The sequence below is a fragment of the Bos taurus genome, chromosome 21, assembly GCF_002263795.3.
Source record: "Bos taurus isolate L1 Dominette 01449 registration number 42190680 breed Hereford chromosome 21, ARS-UCD2.0, whole genome shotgun sequence".
Taxonomy (NCBI): domain Eukaryota; kingdom Metazoa; phylum Chordata; class Mammalia; order Artiodactyla; family Bovidae; genus Bos; species Bos taurus.
Window position 1 is genome coordinate 12,669,409 of NC_037348.1, and position 19,694 is coordinate 12,689,102.

The 19,694-nt window shown below is 41.5% G+C and overlaps 1 protein-coding gene across 9 annotated transcripts in view; it reads right to left on the reverse strand.

Moving 5' to 3' along the window:
• MCTP2 (multiple C2 and transmembrane domain containing 2) overlaps positions 1-19,694 on the reverse strand; it is a 259,662-nt gene that overhangs the window by 73,853 nt on the left and 166,115 nt on the right. For all 9 annotated transcript variants that reach the window (XM_005221777.5, XM_059879251.1, XM_059879252.1 and 6 more), the window contains 3 exons: positions 16,649-16,750; positions 14,230-14,304; positions 11,723-11,842 (listed from right to left, as the gene is read on the reverse strand). In XM_005221777.5, the coding sequence (XP_005221834.1) occupies positions 11,723-11,842; positions 14,230-14,304; positions 16,649-16,750 (297 nt within the window). The remainder of the gene's footprint in view (positions 1-11,722; positions 11,843-14,229; positions 14,305-16,648; positions 16,751-19,694) is intronic.

Sequence of the window (19,694 nt, forward strand, 5' to 3'; positions counted from 1 at the left end):
AGTTCATACTCATGAAATAAAACCATCACTGCAAAATTTATGACCACCCAAGCCACACATTGTGAAAATGGCATCAGGGCTGACGATCCTCCATTCTAAAGCCCAGGAGGAAAAAATCACTCTCCCAATCCTTCAGTTTCTTCCCCTGTGAAAGAACATAGAGCTCCATGCTTTTCCAGACTTAAAATTGTAGCCATGGGGGTCTCGCTTTAGTACCAACCGAGCTAAGGAGTGTATTCCTTTCTTTTTACTTTTCCTTGACAAAATCAAGTATCTCTGGCAGTGAGTTAAAACCAAAATTTTAAAAAGCGAGGACAGAAATAGGCAAGTCTATTTTTAGGGGCCCAAAAACATGGATCTGGGTTATAAGAAAATCCCAAGGAGACTAAAATAGTCAGTAAACATTGAACAGGAATGGGGTTTAGATGATGACATAATAACCAGACTTTTTTATTTAGCTGTCTTCCTATATTTTAAAATAAAAGTGGGAGAGACAGTATCAGTCCAATTAAAACATCACCCCCCCCCCAAATTAGCTCTATTATTTCAAAGGCCAATGACATGACTCCAAGCTCAGCAGAGAAGGAGCAAAACACACCTTCCTGAATTATAAATCAAATGGCAAAACTACAATACAATATAGTAAACCCTGACCAGACCACAAAGAAGGCTTCTCTCTATACACATCAGATCAGGCAGCTCGAATGATTACCATGCTCTCTTGTAACTGTCATCTGTGGTGGGTCTAATTACAGGCTGCCCGGCGAGCATGCCCACATCACACAGCAATAAAAGGGCCAGCGGCTCGCGGAGCCCAGCCAGACAACGGAGAGCACGCGCCACCTAATGGGGAGCCTCGAAGATCAGCCAGAGACACTAATAAAGATGACAGCTTCCAAACAAATGACAAAGCTCGGACCACCAAAAAGGCAATATCGAATTAGCTGGAAATGCAAGTGCTGAGCGTGGTTCTTCAACAGGTCAGAACTGAAGCAGGAAACCGGTCCTGTGTTCAGACACACAAGCACTCTACTCCTCTCTGCCCAAGCCCTCTCTTTTATTTCGAAATCTCCTTTTCCATTTTTGCATCACACTAAATGTTTGCACATCCAGGTGTCATATATAGAAACAGATTAGGGGGGGACGCACTTGGCTCTGTAAGAATCAAAAATAAAATCCCTGCAGATTCAGGGGCTGTGGATCTGGGTTAGAGATTTGCCAGTTCCCCTCCTCCTCCCCCAGTTTTCCTACCCATGTCTTGTGGCCATTTAGCTGCAAATCAGCACCAGCCCCCACCCAACATGGATAGCCTTGAGAAAAAGTTGAGAAAACATATATCCAAAAACATTACAATGAAGCTATTTTTGGCTGTTTCTGAATCTTACCCTCTGGTGGGGTCACGGGTTGCTAAGGTCAGAATAGTAACTTGACTACAAACAGTATCTGATAACAGATGATGTGCATGAGTTCCAGTACTCTTCTAAGAAGCATTGATTTGATGCCTGCAGTATACTCAATCCTGAGATAAGCAGTAAGGATGGGTACACAGATAAAAGACTGGGCCTCTGTCATTCAGTCCATAGCTCACAATGCCCTAACACAATCCTTCAATAATACGGCTAAGTTACACTGAATTTCTTAAGCATATGACATTACCCTGAAATATTAAAATAAACCCCCCCTTTTTGATATAAAGAACATAATTTATTAGGTCAAACATGAAAAGTACTATCATAGCCTGAAAGATAGAACCCCATGATTTGGCATTTGGCATTTCCATGCACATTAATCAGCCCTAGAGACAGCTGACTCTTAAACATTAATTACATAACACAGAAGACAATGCTTTGCATTTCAACCCCATCCTCAAACAGGTTCTTCACAACCTTTGCAATGAAACAGCAACCGTGTGTCTGTGTGCACACTTGTACCCACTTCAGTGAAGTTTTTCTCTGAGTTAGGGCAGCAACACCCAGCCTCTCAATAGCTATATCAGCTAATAATTCCTATCCACATTTGTTCAGTTCAGTTCAGTTGCTCACTCGTGTCCGACTCTTTGTGACCCCGTGAATTGCAGCACGCCAGGCCTCCCTGTCCATCACTAACTCCCAGAGTTCACTCAAACTCACGTCTGTCGAGTTGGTGATGCCATCCAGCCATCTCATCCTCTGTCATCCCCTTCTCCTCCTGCCCCCAATCCCTCCCAGCATCAGAGTCTTTTCCAATGAGTCAACTCTTCATATGAGGTGGCCAAAGTATTAGAGTTTCAGCTTCAGCATCAGTCCTTCCAAAGAACACCCAGGACTAATCTCCTTTAGAATGGACTGGTTGGATCTTCTTGCAGTCCAAGGGACTCTCAAGAGTCTTCTCCACCACCACAGTTCAAAAGCATCAATTCTTCGGCGCTCAGCTTTCTTCACAGACAAACTTTCACATCCATACATGATCACTGGAAAAACCATAGCCTTGATAGACGGACCTTTGCTGGCAAAGTAATGTCTCTGCTTTTCAATATGCTCTCTAGGTTGGTCATAACTTTCCTTCCAAGGAGTAAGCATCTTTTAATTTCATGGCTGCAATCACCACCTGCAGTGATTTTGGAGCCTAAAAAAAGTCTGACACTGTTCCCACTGTTTCCCCATCTATTTCCCATGAAGTGATGGGACCAGATGCCATGATCTTAGTTTTCTGAATGTTGAGCTTTAAGCCAACTTTTTCACTCTCCTCTTTCACTTTCATCAAGAAGCCACATCTGTAGCTCACTTCATATGTTTAAAAATATTTGTTATTATTACTTAATTTTCTCTCTAAAGTGCAAGTTTAATTTTTCTTATGGTGTGCTTTAATAATTAAAAGGTTACCACTTTGGTTTCAAGTATAAGAGGAGCACACTGGAGGTAAGATAAGGGAAAGAAAGAAAGGGAGCAGCAAAAGAGGGGGGAAGGGATGCTGGGGAGAGGCTGGGGTGCAGGTGGATGGGGTGAGAAGGGAGGGAGGGACAGAAGGAGGGAGGGAGAGAAGAGAAGAAGAATCCACCAGGCTCCTCTGTCCACAGGATTCTCCAGGCAAGAAAGAATACTGGAGTGGGTTGCCATGCCCTCCTCCAGGGGATCTCTCTGACCCAGGGATTGAACCTGCATCTCCTGCGTTGGCAGATGGATTCTTTACCACTGAGCCACCAGGGAAGCCCAGGATAGATGGACAGGGGACTTACTATGATCATTTCATCTCTGCATCTCAATATCTAACACTGGACAGACAACAGTTGTGGAAAGGGAGGGAGGGAAGCAAGGAAGGAGGGAGACAGGCAAGCTTGAAGGAGGCCGTGAAACGCGGCCCGGGTCGAGGACTGACATGGTCACTGAAGTCTTTTCTTTCTCTAAGATTTAAGTTCCGAGAGTCAGGATCAAGTTCAAATTAACAGTAGGGTATCTCTAGACAGCAGAGTGAACTAGACTGAATTCTCTGGACTCTGCAAAGGACAACAGTCTCTAACCAGAAAATTCAGAGAAGGTGAAAAAGTGTGTGCTTACAAATACCTCCCAAGAGAAAGCACAGGAAAGCCACTGGGTAGAGATAAGAGAGTCCCCACCAGGGGCTGCGCCTACCAGAACCATTCACTCATTACCCACAGGGCCGTGTGAAGACTGACAACATACGCTGTTCCAGAATTTTAAAAAATTAAGACCTAATGCTTACTAGTCAAAATGGGGATGCTCCAAAATACCAACTGATTTCATTCAGTATAGCTAGAATTCTGTCTGGAAATGTAATTCAATTATGAAATTGAAAATATAAACATGAAATATGCTAAACTAGCTAAGAGTGTCCTTTTAAATTTTCAACAGATAATCTTTTAATGCAATTACTGTAATTTTATTAAATGGCATAATTAGTTAATGCCTGAGAAGATGTCAATAGAAGGTGCAATTATGTTGTAAAAAATTACAAGCACAATGTACAATAATGGATTGTTCTTATGAAAAAAATTGCTGAAAAAGAACTTTACGGTATTTCTGAAAGTATGTTAGCTAGTCCTCTGTGAAAAGGAAGATTTTGGAGATCATGTTAAATAGAAAAATAATAAACTGGCACATATCTTAAGCATCCTATGTAACATACCTAGAGATGTTTGCATATAAGTATATGTTTTTGTAGCATTTAAGATGCCTAATTTTTTTTTTCCCAAGACAAAATGGTGATGGTAACTGTGAAAATTTTTTTTTTTATAGTCGATTAACAAGGTTGTGATAGCTTCGGGTGCACAGCAGAGCAATTGGGCCATACACATACATGCATCTATTCTCGCCAAACTCCCTTCCCATCCAGGCTGCCACCTAACATTGAGCAGAGCTCTCTGTGCTAGACATTGTGACCAGCACTATTTTAATAGGCCGATCTGAAAACAAACGTCCATTGTAGTCATTTGTACCAAAGCAAATTCAATCTGAATCCTGTGGGCGACAGAAGGGGCACTTCTCTAGGTCTCATGAAGTTTTTTCAAACTGTTCTCAGAAAACATTCAGCAGTATAACTTTTTGCTTCCCAAATGCCCTCTGCTTTTCAGTGCCGTGTGTGTGTGTGTGTGTGTGTGTGTGTGTGTGTACACACACTCATGCATGATGGAAAGGTTTGTTCTGTTACAGTTGCTGTTGTTTTTCAGTTTCAACGTGAAATCGTTTCACACTTCTCAAAATTATAGGATCCCTAAAAGCTAAGAATTCTGTATGTGTTAAGTAGAAGCTAGCAGTTTGAAAGTGGAGAACTGTATTTTAACCTCATGGGGGGGGGTGTTGATTGATGCTTTAAGTTATATATCATATTGCAGGACCTGTCAACTCTGAAGAATTAATTCTTCAGTTTCTTACAATCAAGAAATACAGGAAAAAAGTCACAGATGTTAAAAGCATAGCTTTATGAAGATACCCATTGATATATGGTAGACTTAGATTGCTTTTTAACATCAAAGATCCAAGTAAAAATTTAATAAATAAGGAATCCATCAAAAATGCCCCACAGACTTCTCTCCCTGATACAAGAGGTAAGTGCCTGAAAGATCGGTGGAAAGACAAAACTATATAACTTTTTTTTTAACAGCATTGGGAGATCTTTGCTATTTAAAATAATCTTCTGATGATGCCAACTGTCAAGCAAATATTTCCTGTCATATGAAAAAATCAATGTATTTATGCCATGATACAACCTTAGGTCTTTTTATAGACAAATACTGGGGCTTGTAAAATACAGTTACCTAAGAGAAAAACAAAAACTCAGACAAATGATTGAACAGTATAAGTTCAATATCAAGATACAAAATTATCTTTTTAAAAAAAATTCAATTCCTTTTAACTATCATCAAATAATGCGTTTGCACTAGACATGGGAATATACACTAGAAATATGGGCCCTCCCACACTAGAAAATCAGGCTAATGCCTCTGAAAGCTATGGCTTTAAGATATTCTGTAATAATATACTAATGTAGACAGTCACTCTTCTTGAATCCTAGCCCTTATTCTGAACAACTTGAAATACCTGAAGAAAATCTGAAAAGAACAGATTTCTTCCATGGTTCCTTCCTTCAGTTCTTTTCACTCTTCACTCCCTCCTCAAAAACCTTTCTACATCATCTAAGAGCTTCCTTCAAAAGCAGGAAAAGATAACTCAGTCCTCAATTGGGGGCTTAGTCTAGAACCAAGCACTGAGGTTTTCCAGACCATGAAGCTGAATTCCAAGGATGTCATAAGCATGTGATTCCCATAGTCAGGGACGTCCCCCAAAGAGGCTACAGACATTTCCACCTTTCGCTTCTTTTATTCCAGCTCTTGTGAATATAATGACTATATCTGAGAATTATTCTTACCCACATATTGACGCTTTCTTTCTCCCAAAGCATCTTGGGACAGGCTTAATTCCCATTCATAATATCTAGATACATATAGAAAGTGACTCATATGGTTGTTCCTGGAATTACTATGTGACTGTGTGGTGCTAAGTCACTTCAGTCTGACTTTTTGCAATACTATGGACTGTAACCCGCCAGTGTTGTCTGTCCATGGGGTTCTCCAGGCAAGAATACTGGAGTGGGTTGCCATTCCCTTCTTCAGGGGATCCTCCTGACTCATCGATCAAACCCAGCCCTCTTACCTCTCTTGCATTGGCAGGCGAGTTCTTTACCACTAGCGCCACCTGGGAAAAGTCATTATCTATCTATCTATCTATCTATCTAAATACAAGGACCACAATTCACGTATTTGGCTCTAAGGACAAGGATCCTGGATACAAGGGTCCTTGAAATACAAAGACTACAATCACTGCATCTTTGGCATACATAAGAGGCAGTGTAGCCCAATGGTTAAGTGCAAGGACTCTAAATTCTGATGATCTGAGTTGAAATCTCAGCTCTGCCTCTTAAAAGCATATGAGCTCTGTCCCGTTATTATTAAACTTTATTTAACCTCCATTTAACCTCCATGGGCTCATTTTTCTTACCTGTAAAAAGAGGGAAATACTGTAATTGGCGCCTACACCTGGCAGGTTGTTGTAAGAACTAAACGAATGAACAGTTATGACATGCTTAGGATGGTACCTGACACACAGTAAATACTGAAACAACATGAGCCATTAGTTATCCCTAGAGTTCAAAGCCCGTGACTGGGAATGATCATGAGCATGCATATAAAACACCATGTATATTTTAAAAATCCATTCATATGGAAATATACAGATGTGCTTCTTCTAGACATGATACTTCAGCTACATGTGGCCTCTGTCAATAAGCTGACACTTCATATGAACTTGTCTTTTAATTAGAGAAACTAGACTGTGAAATTTTGAGTGAAAAACAATTTAACTTAAAACATGTCAAGCTCAGAAAATATAGTAAGAAAAAAAATCTAGAAAACTTAGGGGAGGAAGAAAGACTCAAAAGCAGTAATGAGCAAGATTTCCCCTAATTATCCTAACAACAACAACAACAAAAAAAACCCTCAAGCCTATAGAAGTATGATATAGAATTTGACTGCTGTAAAAAAGTTCACATTCAATGACCTACTGTACAGCACAGGGAACTATACTCAGTGTCTTGTAATAACCTATAAGGGAAAAGAATCTGAAAAAGAATAGACATATATACATATAACGGAATCACTTTGATATACACCTGAAATTAACACAATATTGTAAATCATTGTAAAACTATACTTCAAGAAAAATTAAAGGAAAAGTCCACAATTAACTTCTCACAATAACAATGAATTAAACAGTATACAGCAACATTCACATAGCAGGTGTCAGGGAATTAAAGATAACTTTCTTCTTTTAGTATGGGGAATAGAACCACCCATCTTACATGGAGAGGGGATTCATCCCCAGTGGGGTAGGTTGATGCTTAGACAGCCTAAAAAGATACATTTCCTCATGTTTGTTCATCTACTTCTGACTGGATACCACATGGACCTAGATTTTCTTTTTCTCCTGTGATTCTGGACCTAGATCTCAACAGGCTGCTTTCCTTTAACTCCCGCTTTCAACAAGATATGATATATTCATATACACATCCACAGGATTCCTTAGAAAATGTATGGCTTGCTTTCATAATGTCTTAAAATTAACAGCCAGAATATCCTAAACATGATCCTATAACATTCCTGCTTTTTATCAGCTGAAAATAGACACACAGACATGATGTTAGTAATGCAGCTTTATGTTATCTGACAAAACAGAAGTGAACAAAAATTCCTAGAGCTCTGCCCTTAGCTTGCAGTGCTGCACCTCTAGGGGAAGGACAAGCCCCAGTGGAGACTGGTTCAACCAACCCGGTTCTTTTCACATCTGGGCAATGAACCCTCAAACAGCACTTATCCTAATTTCTAACAGAGAAAGGCTTCTACATGCAGTCCTACTGTTAAATAAATCCTCGCCTTAAGACCTTGCTTCAGGGATTTCCCTGGTGGCAAAGTGGTAGAGGATCCATCTTGCCACATGGGGGACGTGGGTTTGATCCCTGGTCAAGGAACTAAGATCCCACAAGCCACAGAGCAACTAAGCCCGAGCACACAACAAGAGAGTTCAGGGGCTGCCTCGAAAGGTTCTGCATGACACAGCGAAGACCCCAAATGCTGCAACTAAGATCCTACAGGGCCAAATAAATGAATAATTTTTTTTTAAGAAATTTAAATTTTGCCATACATCAACATGACTCCGCCACGAGTGTACATGTGTTCCCAATCCTGAACCCCCCTCCATGTATGGCAAAACCAATACAATATTGTAAAGTAATTAGCCTCCAATTAAAATTTTAAAAATTAAATTAAAAAAAAAAAAAGACCTTGCTTCAGACAGCACAAAAATTGTTGTGCCCCTGTAACATCAGGGCAAGTGGAAGAAGCATGAATTAAGGCATCACACAGATGAATCAAGACCAGGAGCAGAAGTCTGTCTTCAGCAGACTGTAGGAGAATGTTTGTACCATACCCGCCAAGACAAATATGATATTCCCAAGAGGGGATGGGAGGAGGCAGGCCAGGCTTCAGCATTACAGTCTCCCCTCCTCCCTGTCTGGCCCAGGTCACCAGGGGACCCAACATTCGGCAGAAAACCACCCTGAAGGGAGCCCTCCTGAGTCAGGGACACGGCCAGTGGCACCCCCTGGGGGTGGCTTCCCCCATCAGTCCTCCACAAGCAGCTGATGTTAAGTCTGTAAGCAAGAGACACAAAAGCAAAATGTCTTTCGAAAAATAGGAAGGCTCGGCTACCCATAATCTTATTAAAAAAATAAATAAGGGAGGCTACGACACATTTTATATTTTATCCTAATAATGCATTTTCTTTAGGTGTTCTCGTGTTGAGGAGCATAAATGGTTTTGGAGTGACCATCATGATGGTAGCGACAAAAACATTCTTGAATGAAATCACACATCCGCAGCTTAGGGAAGGGAGATACGCACGTCTACATCTGCAGTATCTCTTGAGATCTGCCATGGCTGGTCAGGGTCAACGTGAGACAGTCATTCAAAAGTCGAACTCCAAAGGACAACAGAAAATTAAGTGTATCTGAGTGAAGCTCTCAAGACAACCCAGAGAGAGAGAGGGGACGCATGTATCACTGGTAATTGACTCTGCATTTTTCCAATGAGGACCAGCAGAAAACATCCCCTTTTCCACACCGCCAGTGGGGCCTCTCACAGTCCTGGATGCCCCCAAGGGATTCCTGCAAAATCACATTTTGGCAAACCAGCAAGAAGAGCACCCCTGTATCTTTCATTCCGTGGGACTGAGGGGTGTTCAAAGACCTTGTGCCAGCCTGAGCCTGGCAGCCAGGCTGGCAGGGGACTCTGCAATGTGATGTCGGCAAGCAGGGTTCACTCAGGTCGCAGGCACTGCAGAAGCGGCCCCACTGCCAAGGCTGACTTCCCGGGTAGAAGCCCCCTCCATGAAACAACTTACTTCTATTCACTTGTGGTGATCTTTCTTCAGATCACGCTGACAGCCCATTAATCATTTCTGTCACCCCCTACATAATCCAGTGCAACAGATCTCTTGTTTTTGTAAAAATCCCAGTGCCAGAAACTAAGCTCCAGAAAGGGGAAACCCTTTCCTCTTCCCAGCGGCCGGCCCTGGTGCTGAGTGCAAGAAGCCACCAGAAGTGGTAACTGTTGCCCGGAATCACAGAGAACGTTCCCTGGAAAGTTTGTAAAGAGAATTCAGGTGGGAAACAGAGTCAGGGAGGCTGAAGAGGAGCAGCCACCAGCTGAGGGGGAACGTGAGAAAGGAAAGTGGGTGAATCGACCCCCAAAGTCAGATAGGGATTAAAGAAACCCTTCTTCAGGGTGTAACCAAGGCCAATTGGTTGGGCAACTTTAAACCAAAGAAAAAGGACGTTAAAGGCCAAGGCTGCAGCCGTCACAGAACTTCTGCCTCCCAAACCAATGAAAAACTAGCATTAACTAAGGACAAAATAGAATGAGCCCCAATGGCTGAGAAAAGGCCTCTTGCGGAGCCAGTACACTGCTTACGTAATAAAAGTGGAAGTGACTTTGAACCCACTGACCTCTGGGACTGACTGTTTTTTTTCATGCAGATATGCCTGGTAGGTAGGAATGAGCCTAATGATAGGACGCAGGGGACAGAAGAGCCACGATCGTGACTCGACTGCTCACACAGGCATTAGGTCACACTGGGACCTGTACAGGGGACAGGAGTTAATTACATCACACAGGGGTCCCCAACATCTGGGATCTAATGCCTGATGACCTGAGGTGGAGCTGCTGTAATAAGAGAAATAAACCGCACAATAAATGTGATAAACTTGAATCATCCTGGAACATCCCCCCACCATCCACCCCTGGTCCACAGAAAAACTGTCTTCCATGAAACCAGTCCTTGGTATCAAAAAGGTTGGGTACCACTGGCACAATACAGAAGGCGCAAGAAGAGCAGCTGAGCGCCTGTTTTCTTTTCTTCCTCCTCCCACGCCGGATGCTACCAATCTGATCAACGACAAGCTCCTTTACAGACAAGGGAGGATGCCCCAAGATGCAAAGTGAGGACGCTGTGCTATTAATAACTCTCAAGTCCCTACTAGATTCTGGGACTCTCGGAGGTTGACCCAGGTGGTTTGAAGATCACGTGCAGGTCTGAGATTCTGTGATTTTAGCACACTCATAAGGAAGGGCCGATGGTATTATAAAAGTGTATTTCACAGACATCATGGTTCTCCTCAGTGCTGTTGAGTCAACTTGTAGTAATCAGTTATGACTCAAGAGGTTTGATATGAACATATGTTTTTCATACCAAAGTCTGTCAATGATTTACTTAAAACATAAATTACAGCAAGGCAGTCTTCATTTAGTCATGTGATTTTTCATCTGCCATTTTTCAAAAAACATAAGCACTTATGGGCACAGAAGGAGAGAAACAGACCCATGTAGTGATTAAACAAATGGCCCCAGGAACATTCAGAGTCACGCTCGACTCATTGTCACAGTCCATGGAATTCTCCAGGCCAGAATACTATAGTGAGTAGCCTGTCCCTTCTCCAGGGGATCTTCCCAACCTAGGGATCGAACCCAGGTCTCCTGCATTACAGACGGATTCTTTACCAGCTGAGCCACAAAGAAAGCCCAAGAATACTAGAGTGGATAGCCTATCCCTTCTCCAGCAGATCTTCCCAACCCAGGAATTGAACAAGGGTGTCCTGCATTGCAAGTGGATTCTTTACCGAGTTACCAGGGAAGTCTATCAAGAGATAGTATATGAGTATGAGTTGGGTGGCTCAGTGGGTAAAGAATCTGCCTGCAGTGCAGGAGACCCAGGTTTGATCCCTCGGTTGGTCACCCACTCCAATATTCTTGCCTGGGACAATCCCATGGATAGAGGAGCCTGGAGGACTACAGTCCATGGAGTTGCAAGAGTTGGACACGACTGAGTGACTAAATCATGAGTTGGGTAAGTTAAGGGATTTCCAAGGATAAATCTGATAAGGATGGTCTTAGAAAGAAACCTCCTACATAGTCTCCTATGTCTCCTACATAATATATTGTAAGAAGGTGGCTGTATATCCTTTATTGTTTAAGTTTCCTTACTGGTATAAACTTCAGCTTTGCTGAATGTGCACCATTCTGTTTCATCTAAGTACAATAAAACCCATCTGCCTTTGGATTTGGGACTCAGAGTAAATAATCTGAATTTTTTTTTTTTTAATAAAAAAAAAGGAACCTTACCACGAATGCTACTGTACTTCTCAGCGTGGATTCCCACTGGAAGCAGCTTTTAAGGAACTGTATTGTATTCCATATAGCCATGGTGAGTCTCTTCACTCGGTCTACATCTCTGGATAAGATCTAATTTAAAAAAAATGGAAAACAGGGAATGAGATTTACACACTTCAATTATTCTCTTTAGACCAGACGGCTTGGTCATTTGAATTATATTCTGTATAGCCAATAATTAACAAAACAATAAAGAAGAGTCCTAAAATTTTTCTAGAATTCATTTTTAAAATATGACCATTCAGGGAGGAAAAGAGAATCCAATGCATTTTATAGCTCCTTTAAAGGAGAACTGCTGCTGCTGCTGCTGCTGCTAAGTCGCTTCAGTCGTGTCCGACTCTGTGTGACCCCATAGACAGCAGCCCACCAGGCTCCCCCGTCCCTGGGATTCTCCAGGCAAGAACACTGGAGTGGGTTGCCATTTCCTTCTCCAATGCATGAAAGTAAAAAGTGAAAGTGCAGTCGCTCAGTCGTGTCCGACTCTTCGCGACCCCGTGGACTGCAGCCTACCAGGCTCCTCCGTCCATGGGGTGTTCCAGGCAAGAGTACTGGAGTGGGGTGCCATAAAGGAGAACAGGCTGTTTCAATAATGTTCAACACAAAACTGAGCTGGTAAAAAATACAGCCATCAGGCATGTGATGTGTGTGAATTTGTGTGTGTGTGTTTAAGAGAGATAGAATAGAGTGAGGACTTGTGCTGTTCAGTTTTTAGTTTGGAAGGAACTGGGTAGTTTTAGTAGAAATCTCATATATTCTAGCTCATCACATCTAGAAGAAAAAGTCTATAAAGCTCCAATCCTTTGGCTACCTCATGGGAAGTGCCAACTCCCTGGAGAAGACCCTGATGCTGGGAAAGACTGAGAGCAGGAGAAGGGGGTGACAGAGGAAGAGATGGTTGGGAGGCATCACCAGATCAATGAACATGAGTTTGAGCAAACTCTGGGAGATAGTGAAGGACAGGACAGCCTAGCGTGCTGCAGTCCATGGGGACGCAAAGAGTTGGACATGACTGAGTGAATGAACAACAGAAGCAACACAGTGAAGCAAATTCCTGGGGAGGGAATCCAGCTCTCCCACCTCTTTGCTGTGTGACGTTGGGCCAGTTTCCTAACCTCTCTTATTCAACGAGGTTGACATAGGAGTGCCAACCTTGGAGGTTGTGGAGACACTTGAAGGGCTTAGAACAGTGCCTGGCACATACCAAGAGATTTTAAGTAGCTGGGTCACAATTATAGGTTTCAACTTTGCAACCATCTGGGGATACTTAGTGGTGAGAGGCCCTGAGGGAGAAACCTAATATATCCCAGGGTCTCAGCCCCAAATCCCCTGGTGCTCCCACCTCCCAAAGCCATCCCACACGGAGGTGAAGGTCTTGTTTGGCATAGGCAAGGTCTTTTCTCCCAGATGTAGGTAGATTCATTTCAATCTGTTTGCAAAAACAGCAATGCCACCTACCTCAATTCAAGTTTTAATTTTTCAAGTAAACAGGGCAAAAGGCAATAATAATAACAATAATAAAGCCACTGACTCCGATTACACAAAATAAATATTACACTCAAATGTTGTGGCAGACCAAAACATTCGGATGCTCCTTTCAGAAGCAGATTAAGGCCTTTCCCCGGTGTGTCCAGAAGTTCATGGGAAACCAAAGGATGGTAAGCTGCCTTTATATTTAACTTGCTTTATGTAATCCCCAGCTGCTCACCCCACAGGAAGTGGTGGAAGTCATAAACACTTTAAAAAGGGGACACGCTGTTACACAACTGCGGAGGGACAATAAGTACAGAGTGAAATCCTGAACTGCGCTGGACCAGAACAGGGAGGGGCTCTGAAAAGAACTGGAAAGGTCGTGGTAAGAAAAATGTGGAACTTCCTCTACTCAGCCCTGATCTTCACTTTCTGTTGAGCTGATGAGAGAGGAATTAAGGGCCCCTGGCAGGGGGAGTGAGGATTTATTCCACCGGGGGTAAAATGCTGATACATCTCAAATTTAGGCAAAACAGAAGTGGGAGGAACAGCTGTGGGTGAATCTGAGGCTGGACATCTTGAAAGAGTCACCGGCTTAACTGTATGACGGACGTCGTAAGCAAAATGCCTCTCTGAAATGTGCAAGGAGGGAGAAAAGCATGGCTGTGATGGAAGGAGGGCGGAGGGGCCCAGGACACTCAGGAGGTTTATGGAGGCTTGGTGCTCAGAATTCCTGTTTACAAAACGGTTCTGGATGAATGGAGGGCCGACACTCCCTGCATCATCCAACAGATATGTTCTCAGTCTTTTCCTTCTTTACTGAACCCAACCCAAGTCCTCATCTAGGGAGGAAAGGGGAGATGATGGGGGCGAAGATGGAGAGAGGGAGGAGGAATGGAGAGGGAGGGGAGGGGAGACCAAGTCATGAGCTGTAAGTACTCCAGGTGCTGGTGCTGAGTGTACCAACAAGCCAGGTTACTGCCCTGACCTACCTTTTTGGACAGCTTGCGGCCATCTTCAACAAACCGCTTTTCTCTGGGAGTAAAGGTCCGAATACTTGCTTTGATCTAGAAAGAAACATCAGGGTTAAAAACAGAAGCATTGAGATGGATTTCACTCTCTCTCAAATGACTGAGAAGCCCTAGAAACCAACACCTTCTGACCCTAAGGGCCTGGGTAGGGGTGGGGAGCAGAGACTTAGGGGTGCCTTGGTGCTCTGCAAGGGCTTCTGGGTCTCACTTCATGAACATCACTGTCATGAGTGATGAGACGAGGTCAGACTGGAGACTTGTGGGGGCTCTTCCCACGCTACAAACTGAAGAGATTTTTTTAAGCCACTGCAGAGACTGACTCACCAAGTCCTCCAACTAAAGCTTCTAAAAAGTCAAACTTCCCTTCAAATCATGGTTTTGTACTATCCCTTTGTCAGTAACACCTTGCAATGTGGAAATCAGTTTCCGGCTTATAAAAACATTTTTTTCCCATAGAGAATCTCATTTCCTCTCAATGATCCAGAAAAATAAGTACGTGAGTCATCTTAGTCCTGTTTTTAGGGAATAAACTGAGGGTCAGAGAGATTTTGTGGTTTGTCCAAATGACTATACTAAGGGAAAAACCTCAAAAGTAAAATTCAAGTCCTTTTCTTCTATATCAGATGAACAATTAGAACATTATTGAACTAACAGTTTTGGATTTAAGGCTGTTTCCCACCTAAAACTCCAGTTTCACATGTATGCATATTCTATATACAAGTCCTTGCCAGAAGAAAACAGGAGATGCAGAGTGATCTAACATGCACCAGAGGTTCTCCTTGAAGGGAAATGTTCAATGGGGAAGAAGAGGAAGTAACAGCAGACCCGCATACTGGAGCCTGTGCCCAGAGTGCTAACATTTCCAGGAATAAAACTTCCCTGCTACTGATTTTATGAATAATCTCTTAAACAAGGCAAAGAATCAGTAGTGTAGCATCAGGGAGAAGAGTCGGGAAGACCTGCATCTGGATCCTAACTCACTCATTTATTAGCAATCAGTTCTCCTCTTTAATTCTATTTGCTTATCATAAGATGACATTCATGATCGCTATGGACCAGGCTTCTTCTGGGAATGAAATGAAAGAGTATCAGAGCCTGGGACATTGTAGGTGGGTAATAAATGGCAGCCATTCTTCTAATTACTGTGAAGGTACCCCTATCCTATATTCATGGACCCCACTAACTAACCTGTGCTGTCCCTTCCCGTTCTAGAACCTGCTGCTGATACCATGACAAATGAATGCTCACAGCTAAGTAAGCCACATTCTCGCACACCTAGGAATTTTTGCTCCCAACAGTTGAACTGTATACCCATCACAACCAAATGCACTAATTTGTAAACCTATTTATGCCAATTTTGTACAATACTGTAATTCTGTATTTTAATTATCATAGAGATTATTGATATATTATACAAGTATTAGTTGCTCAGTTGTGTCCGACTCTTTTGAGACAACATGGACTGTAGCCGACCAGGCTCCTCTGTCCACGGAATTCTCCAGGCAAGAATACTGGAGTGGGTTGCCATTTCCTTCTCCAGGGGATCTTTCCAACCCAGGGATTGAACCCAGGTCTCCTGCGTTGCAGGCAGATTCTTTACTGCTGAGCCACCAGGGAAGCACTAATACAGATCAAAAGACTTGAAATCAATGTTGTTCTGGAAAGTGTTGAGAAAGGTCAGTTACTACAAAGATACTGCTACTGAGGTGATGATTTTATGGAAAAATAACCTAGAGGGATTCCACATTCAGACTGTTCTGTGTCTTTAAAGAATATTTCTACTTTCAAGAAACTGAAATTAGTATTTAAAGATGTTATAGGTGTATGTATGCAAGGAATACACTGTAGAACTAAAAATATTAAGTCTATGCTATTGGGAAAAAGGTTTCAGGCCTGCACCTAAAGACTGGTAGGGAATATATATTCATGTATTTTATCTTATGCTATAAGTGCAAGATGCATTTTAAAAAATCCTCCTTTTACTGATGCTTTCCATTAACTATTTGTCCTGATAATGTATGATTGTAGAGCATCTACTATAATAGTTAAATAACATAGAGGCTTGAAAACATCTCTGTTCAATCGTCAATGGAAGAAGGTTAAAGGTAATAAAGCCAAGAACCTAATTTTCCTCTTATTTCTTGTTTTTTTTTTTTTTTAACATTGATCTATTGAGAATTACACACCATCAATTCTGTTGGGCCAAAAGGATTAATATGAGACTGTCCAGCACTGATTTTTTTTTGGCTAAGTTTCAAAACACTATTTTCTCTGTAGCTGTAAAAATTCTGAAACATTTTATAGTGATATGACTCTCTTCAGGTTGGCCACCTTTTACTTTTGGTACAAAGAAGTTGGGAGGTAGTCTAGTTAGACTTACCGGATTATATATGAGGTCCATCTCCAAGTAAATAACTCCTTTAAAAGCTTGTTCTAAATCTTTATTCTTCAGCACGTAACAGTTTGTTTGTCCATCTCGAATCTGATAAACAATAGATAAAACACAAACTTCCTGTGAGGTTTAAACTGAACAAGCTGACAACACTGAGAATGTAAAATGCATACACAGTTGAAGCCAATATTAAACAAAATTAAACCATATAAATATTAATCATAAATCAATTTTTAATCCTAAAGTGCTTCTATAACTGATAAGAAGATAAAGTAACAATCACCAGGCTTCTCCAATAAAAAAATAAATGAATAAAAAAATAAAAGAAAAATTTAAAAAGAAATAATCACCAGGCTGAAACTAATATATGAGTGGAAAATTGGTGGTACAAACTATTACTAAGTCTACCAGGGCTTTCGTTCAAAAATCCCAGAGGTTAAACATTTTTGTTAAGAAGTGATGAATATTCTACAAAATTTCTGGCAAGTACTACTTGAGACTGCCAAGGTCATGGGAAAAAGGAAAACTTGGAAACTGTTGCAAGTCAGAAGACTAAGGAGATTAGATGACACAATGTGGTACCCTGGGCTGGATCCTGGAACAGAAAAAGGACATTTGTGGAAAAACTGGTGAAATCCAAATAAAGAGCAGAGTGTAGTTAATAATAGTAATGGATAATGTCAGGTTTGTTTTTTTTTTTTTAGTTTTGATAAATGCATCATGGCAATGTAAGATGTCAACATAAGAAGAAACTCGGTGAAGGTGTATGGGAACTCTGTATCATCTTCGCAACATTTCTGTAAACTTACAGTTATTCCCAAAACAGCGTTGTAGGATAAAATGTCTTAATTATAATACAATATTTGATTTTATAAAAATATCAACTATAGCTTATAAAATTGTTGCTGTTCAGTCGCAAAGCAGCGTCTGACTGACTCTTTGCAACCCCATAGACTGCAGCACGCCAGGCTTCCCTGTCCTTCACTATCTCCCAGGGCTTGCTCAAACTCATGTCCATTGAGCTGGTGATGCTGTCTCATCCACTCATCTGTTTCCCCTTCTCCTTTTGCCTTCGATCTTTTCCAGCATCAGGGTCATTTTCAGTGAGTCGGCTCTTCGATCAGGTGGCCAAAGTAGTGGAGCTTCAGCATCAGTCCTTCCAGTGAATATTCAGAACTGATCTCCCTTAGGATGGACTGGTTGGATCTCCTTGCTGTCCAAGGGACTCTCAAGAGTCTTCTCCAACACCACAACCCAAAGGCATCAACTCTTCAGCACTCAGACTTCTTTATGGTCCAACTCTTAATCCATACATGACTTCTGGAAAAGACCATAGGTTTGACTAGATGGACCTTTGTTGGCAAAGTGATGTCTTTGCTTTATAATACACTGTCTAGGTTTGTCAGATTTCCTTCCATTTCACTGGAATGAAAACTGACTTTTTTTCCAGTCCTGTGGCCACTGCTGATTTTCCCAAATTTGCTGACATATTGAGTGCAGCACTTTAACATCATCATCTTTTATGATTTTAAATAGCTCAGCTGGAATTCCATCACTTCCACCAGCTTTGTTCATAGTAATGCTTCCCAAGGCCCACTTGACTTTGCACTCCAGGATGTCTCGCTCTAGGTGAGTGATCACACCGTCATAGTTATCTGGGTCATTAAGAACTTTTTTGTGTGTAGTTCTTCTGTGTATTCTTGCCACTTCTTTTTGATTTCTTCTACTTCTATTAGGTCCTTACAATTTCTGTCCTTTATCTTCTAAAATAGTTTCATAAAAATATTTATAAAATATAAAATATAATTTAAAGACATTATTTTATACAAATCTTACAAAATACTTTAAAGAAATGAATTAAGGAGCCAGTTTTTAAAGAACGACCAGTTTTTCACAGCCATGTTACAAAGCAAATTAAATAAACCAGTATAGCTAAAGTTGAGGTCAAAACTCAATACATTTTAAAAGAACAACATGCTGATAAGCCCTCAAAGTTTAAACAAGTCCCACCGATGGCCTCCCTCAGCCAGCACGTACATCAGTTCCATATATCAAACTACTTGTTGGATACTACCCCAGAAATTAAGGCATCTTAGAAAAACATTGCTGTATCATTTTGGAAATGACCTGGCTCTCATTAAGGCATTTTCTTTTCAGATTTGATAGCAAGCAGCAATGCTTATATTGTATACAGGAGCAGCATATGTATTATTAAACTTCTGGCTTGTTCGAAACATCTCTGCTAACTCAAACAGGGCAGAGGCAAACTTGAGCTGACCAAAAGCTCCATTTGGGATTGTAATGATCAAAGATTCGGAATAACATAGGAAATTTGAGGGCATGACGTTTGAGCTGTATTTTAAATGACTACTGCTGTACTACAAGCATTCAACACAAGTGTTCTTATAAACAGTGGTGGAAGTGAGTTGAATAAGTCACGGTGTGGGGCGGGTGGAGGACAGAGCCTTTCCACTTTACAAGGGAGAGGTCACCTTCCTTCCCGAAGTCACCCCACCTCTCTCAGATTGAATAGGTTTTAACAGAAAGATGGTTTTCCTGGCCAGTGGCGAAGAGGAAGGGGCTGCCCCATCAAGACCTGACTTCCTTCCTAAACGGTATCCAAACAGGATTCCGAGCTTCCTCTTGTATCCTCTGTCTCACTTAATAAATTGTGGGTGTTAAAGTTGAAAGAAATAAATACAAAGACAGCATGACAATTTGCCAAGCTGACTTTGGTCCAATTTAGCTTTGCTTCAACCCACAGTCATTGTACCGTTATCTTAAAATTTCCATGATTTCTTAACGCTTCGGGAAGGGCAACAGAAGAACAAGAGATATCTGTATAAAAAGAAACATTTCATAGTAAAAGAAGTTTTTTTTAATTATTATTTTGGGTAAATGATCGTTTCCTCTTTCTCAATGTCCTAGAATTGTGTCAGCAAAGCACAGAATCCACCTAGGACATTAATGCTGTTTTTAAAGCTAGAGATATAATTAAGGCTACTCATGTTTGGCACTTTAATATATTACTTTT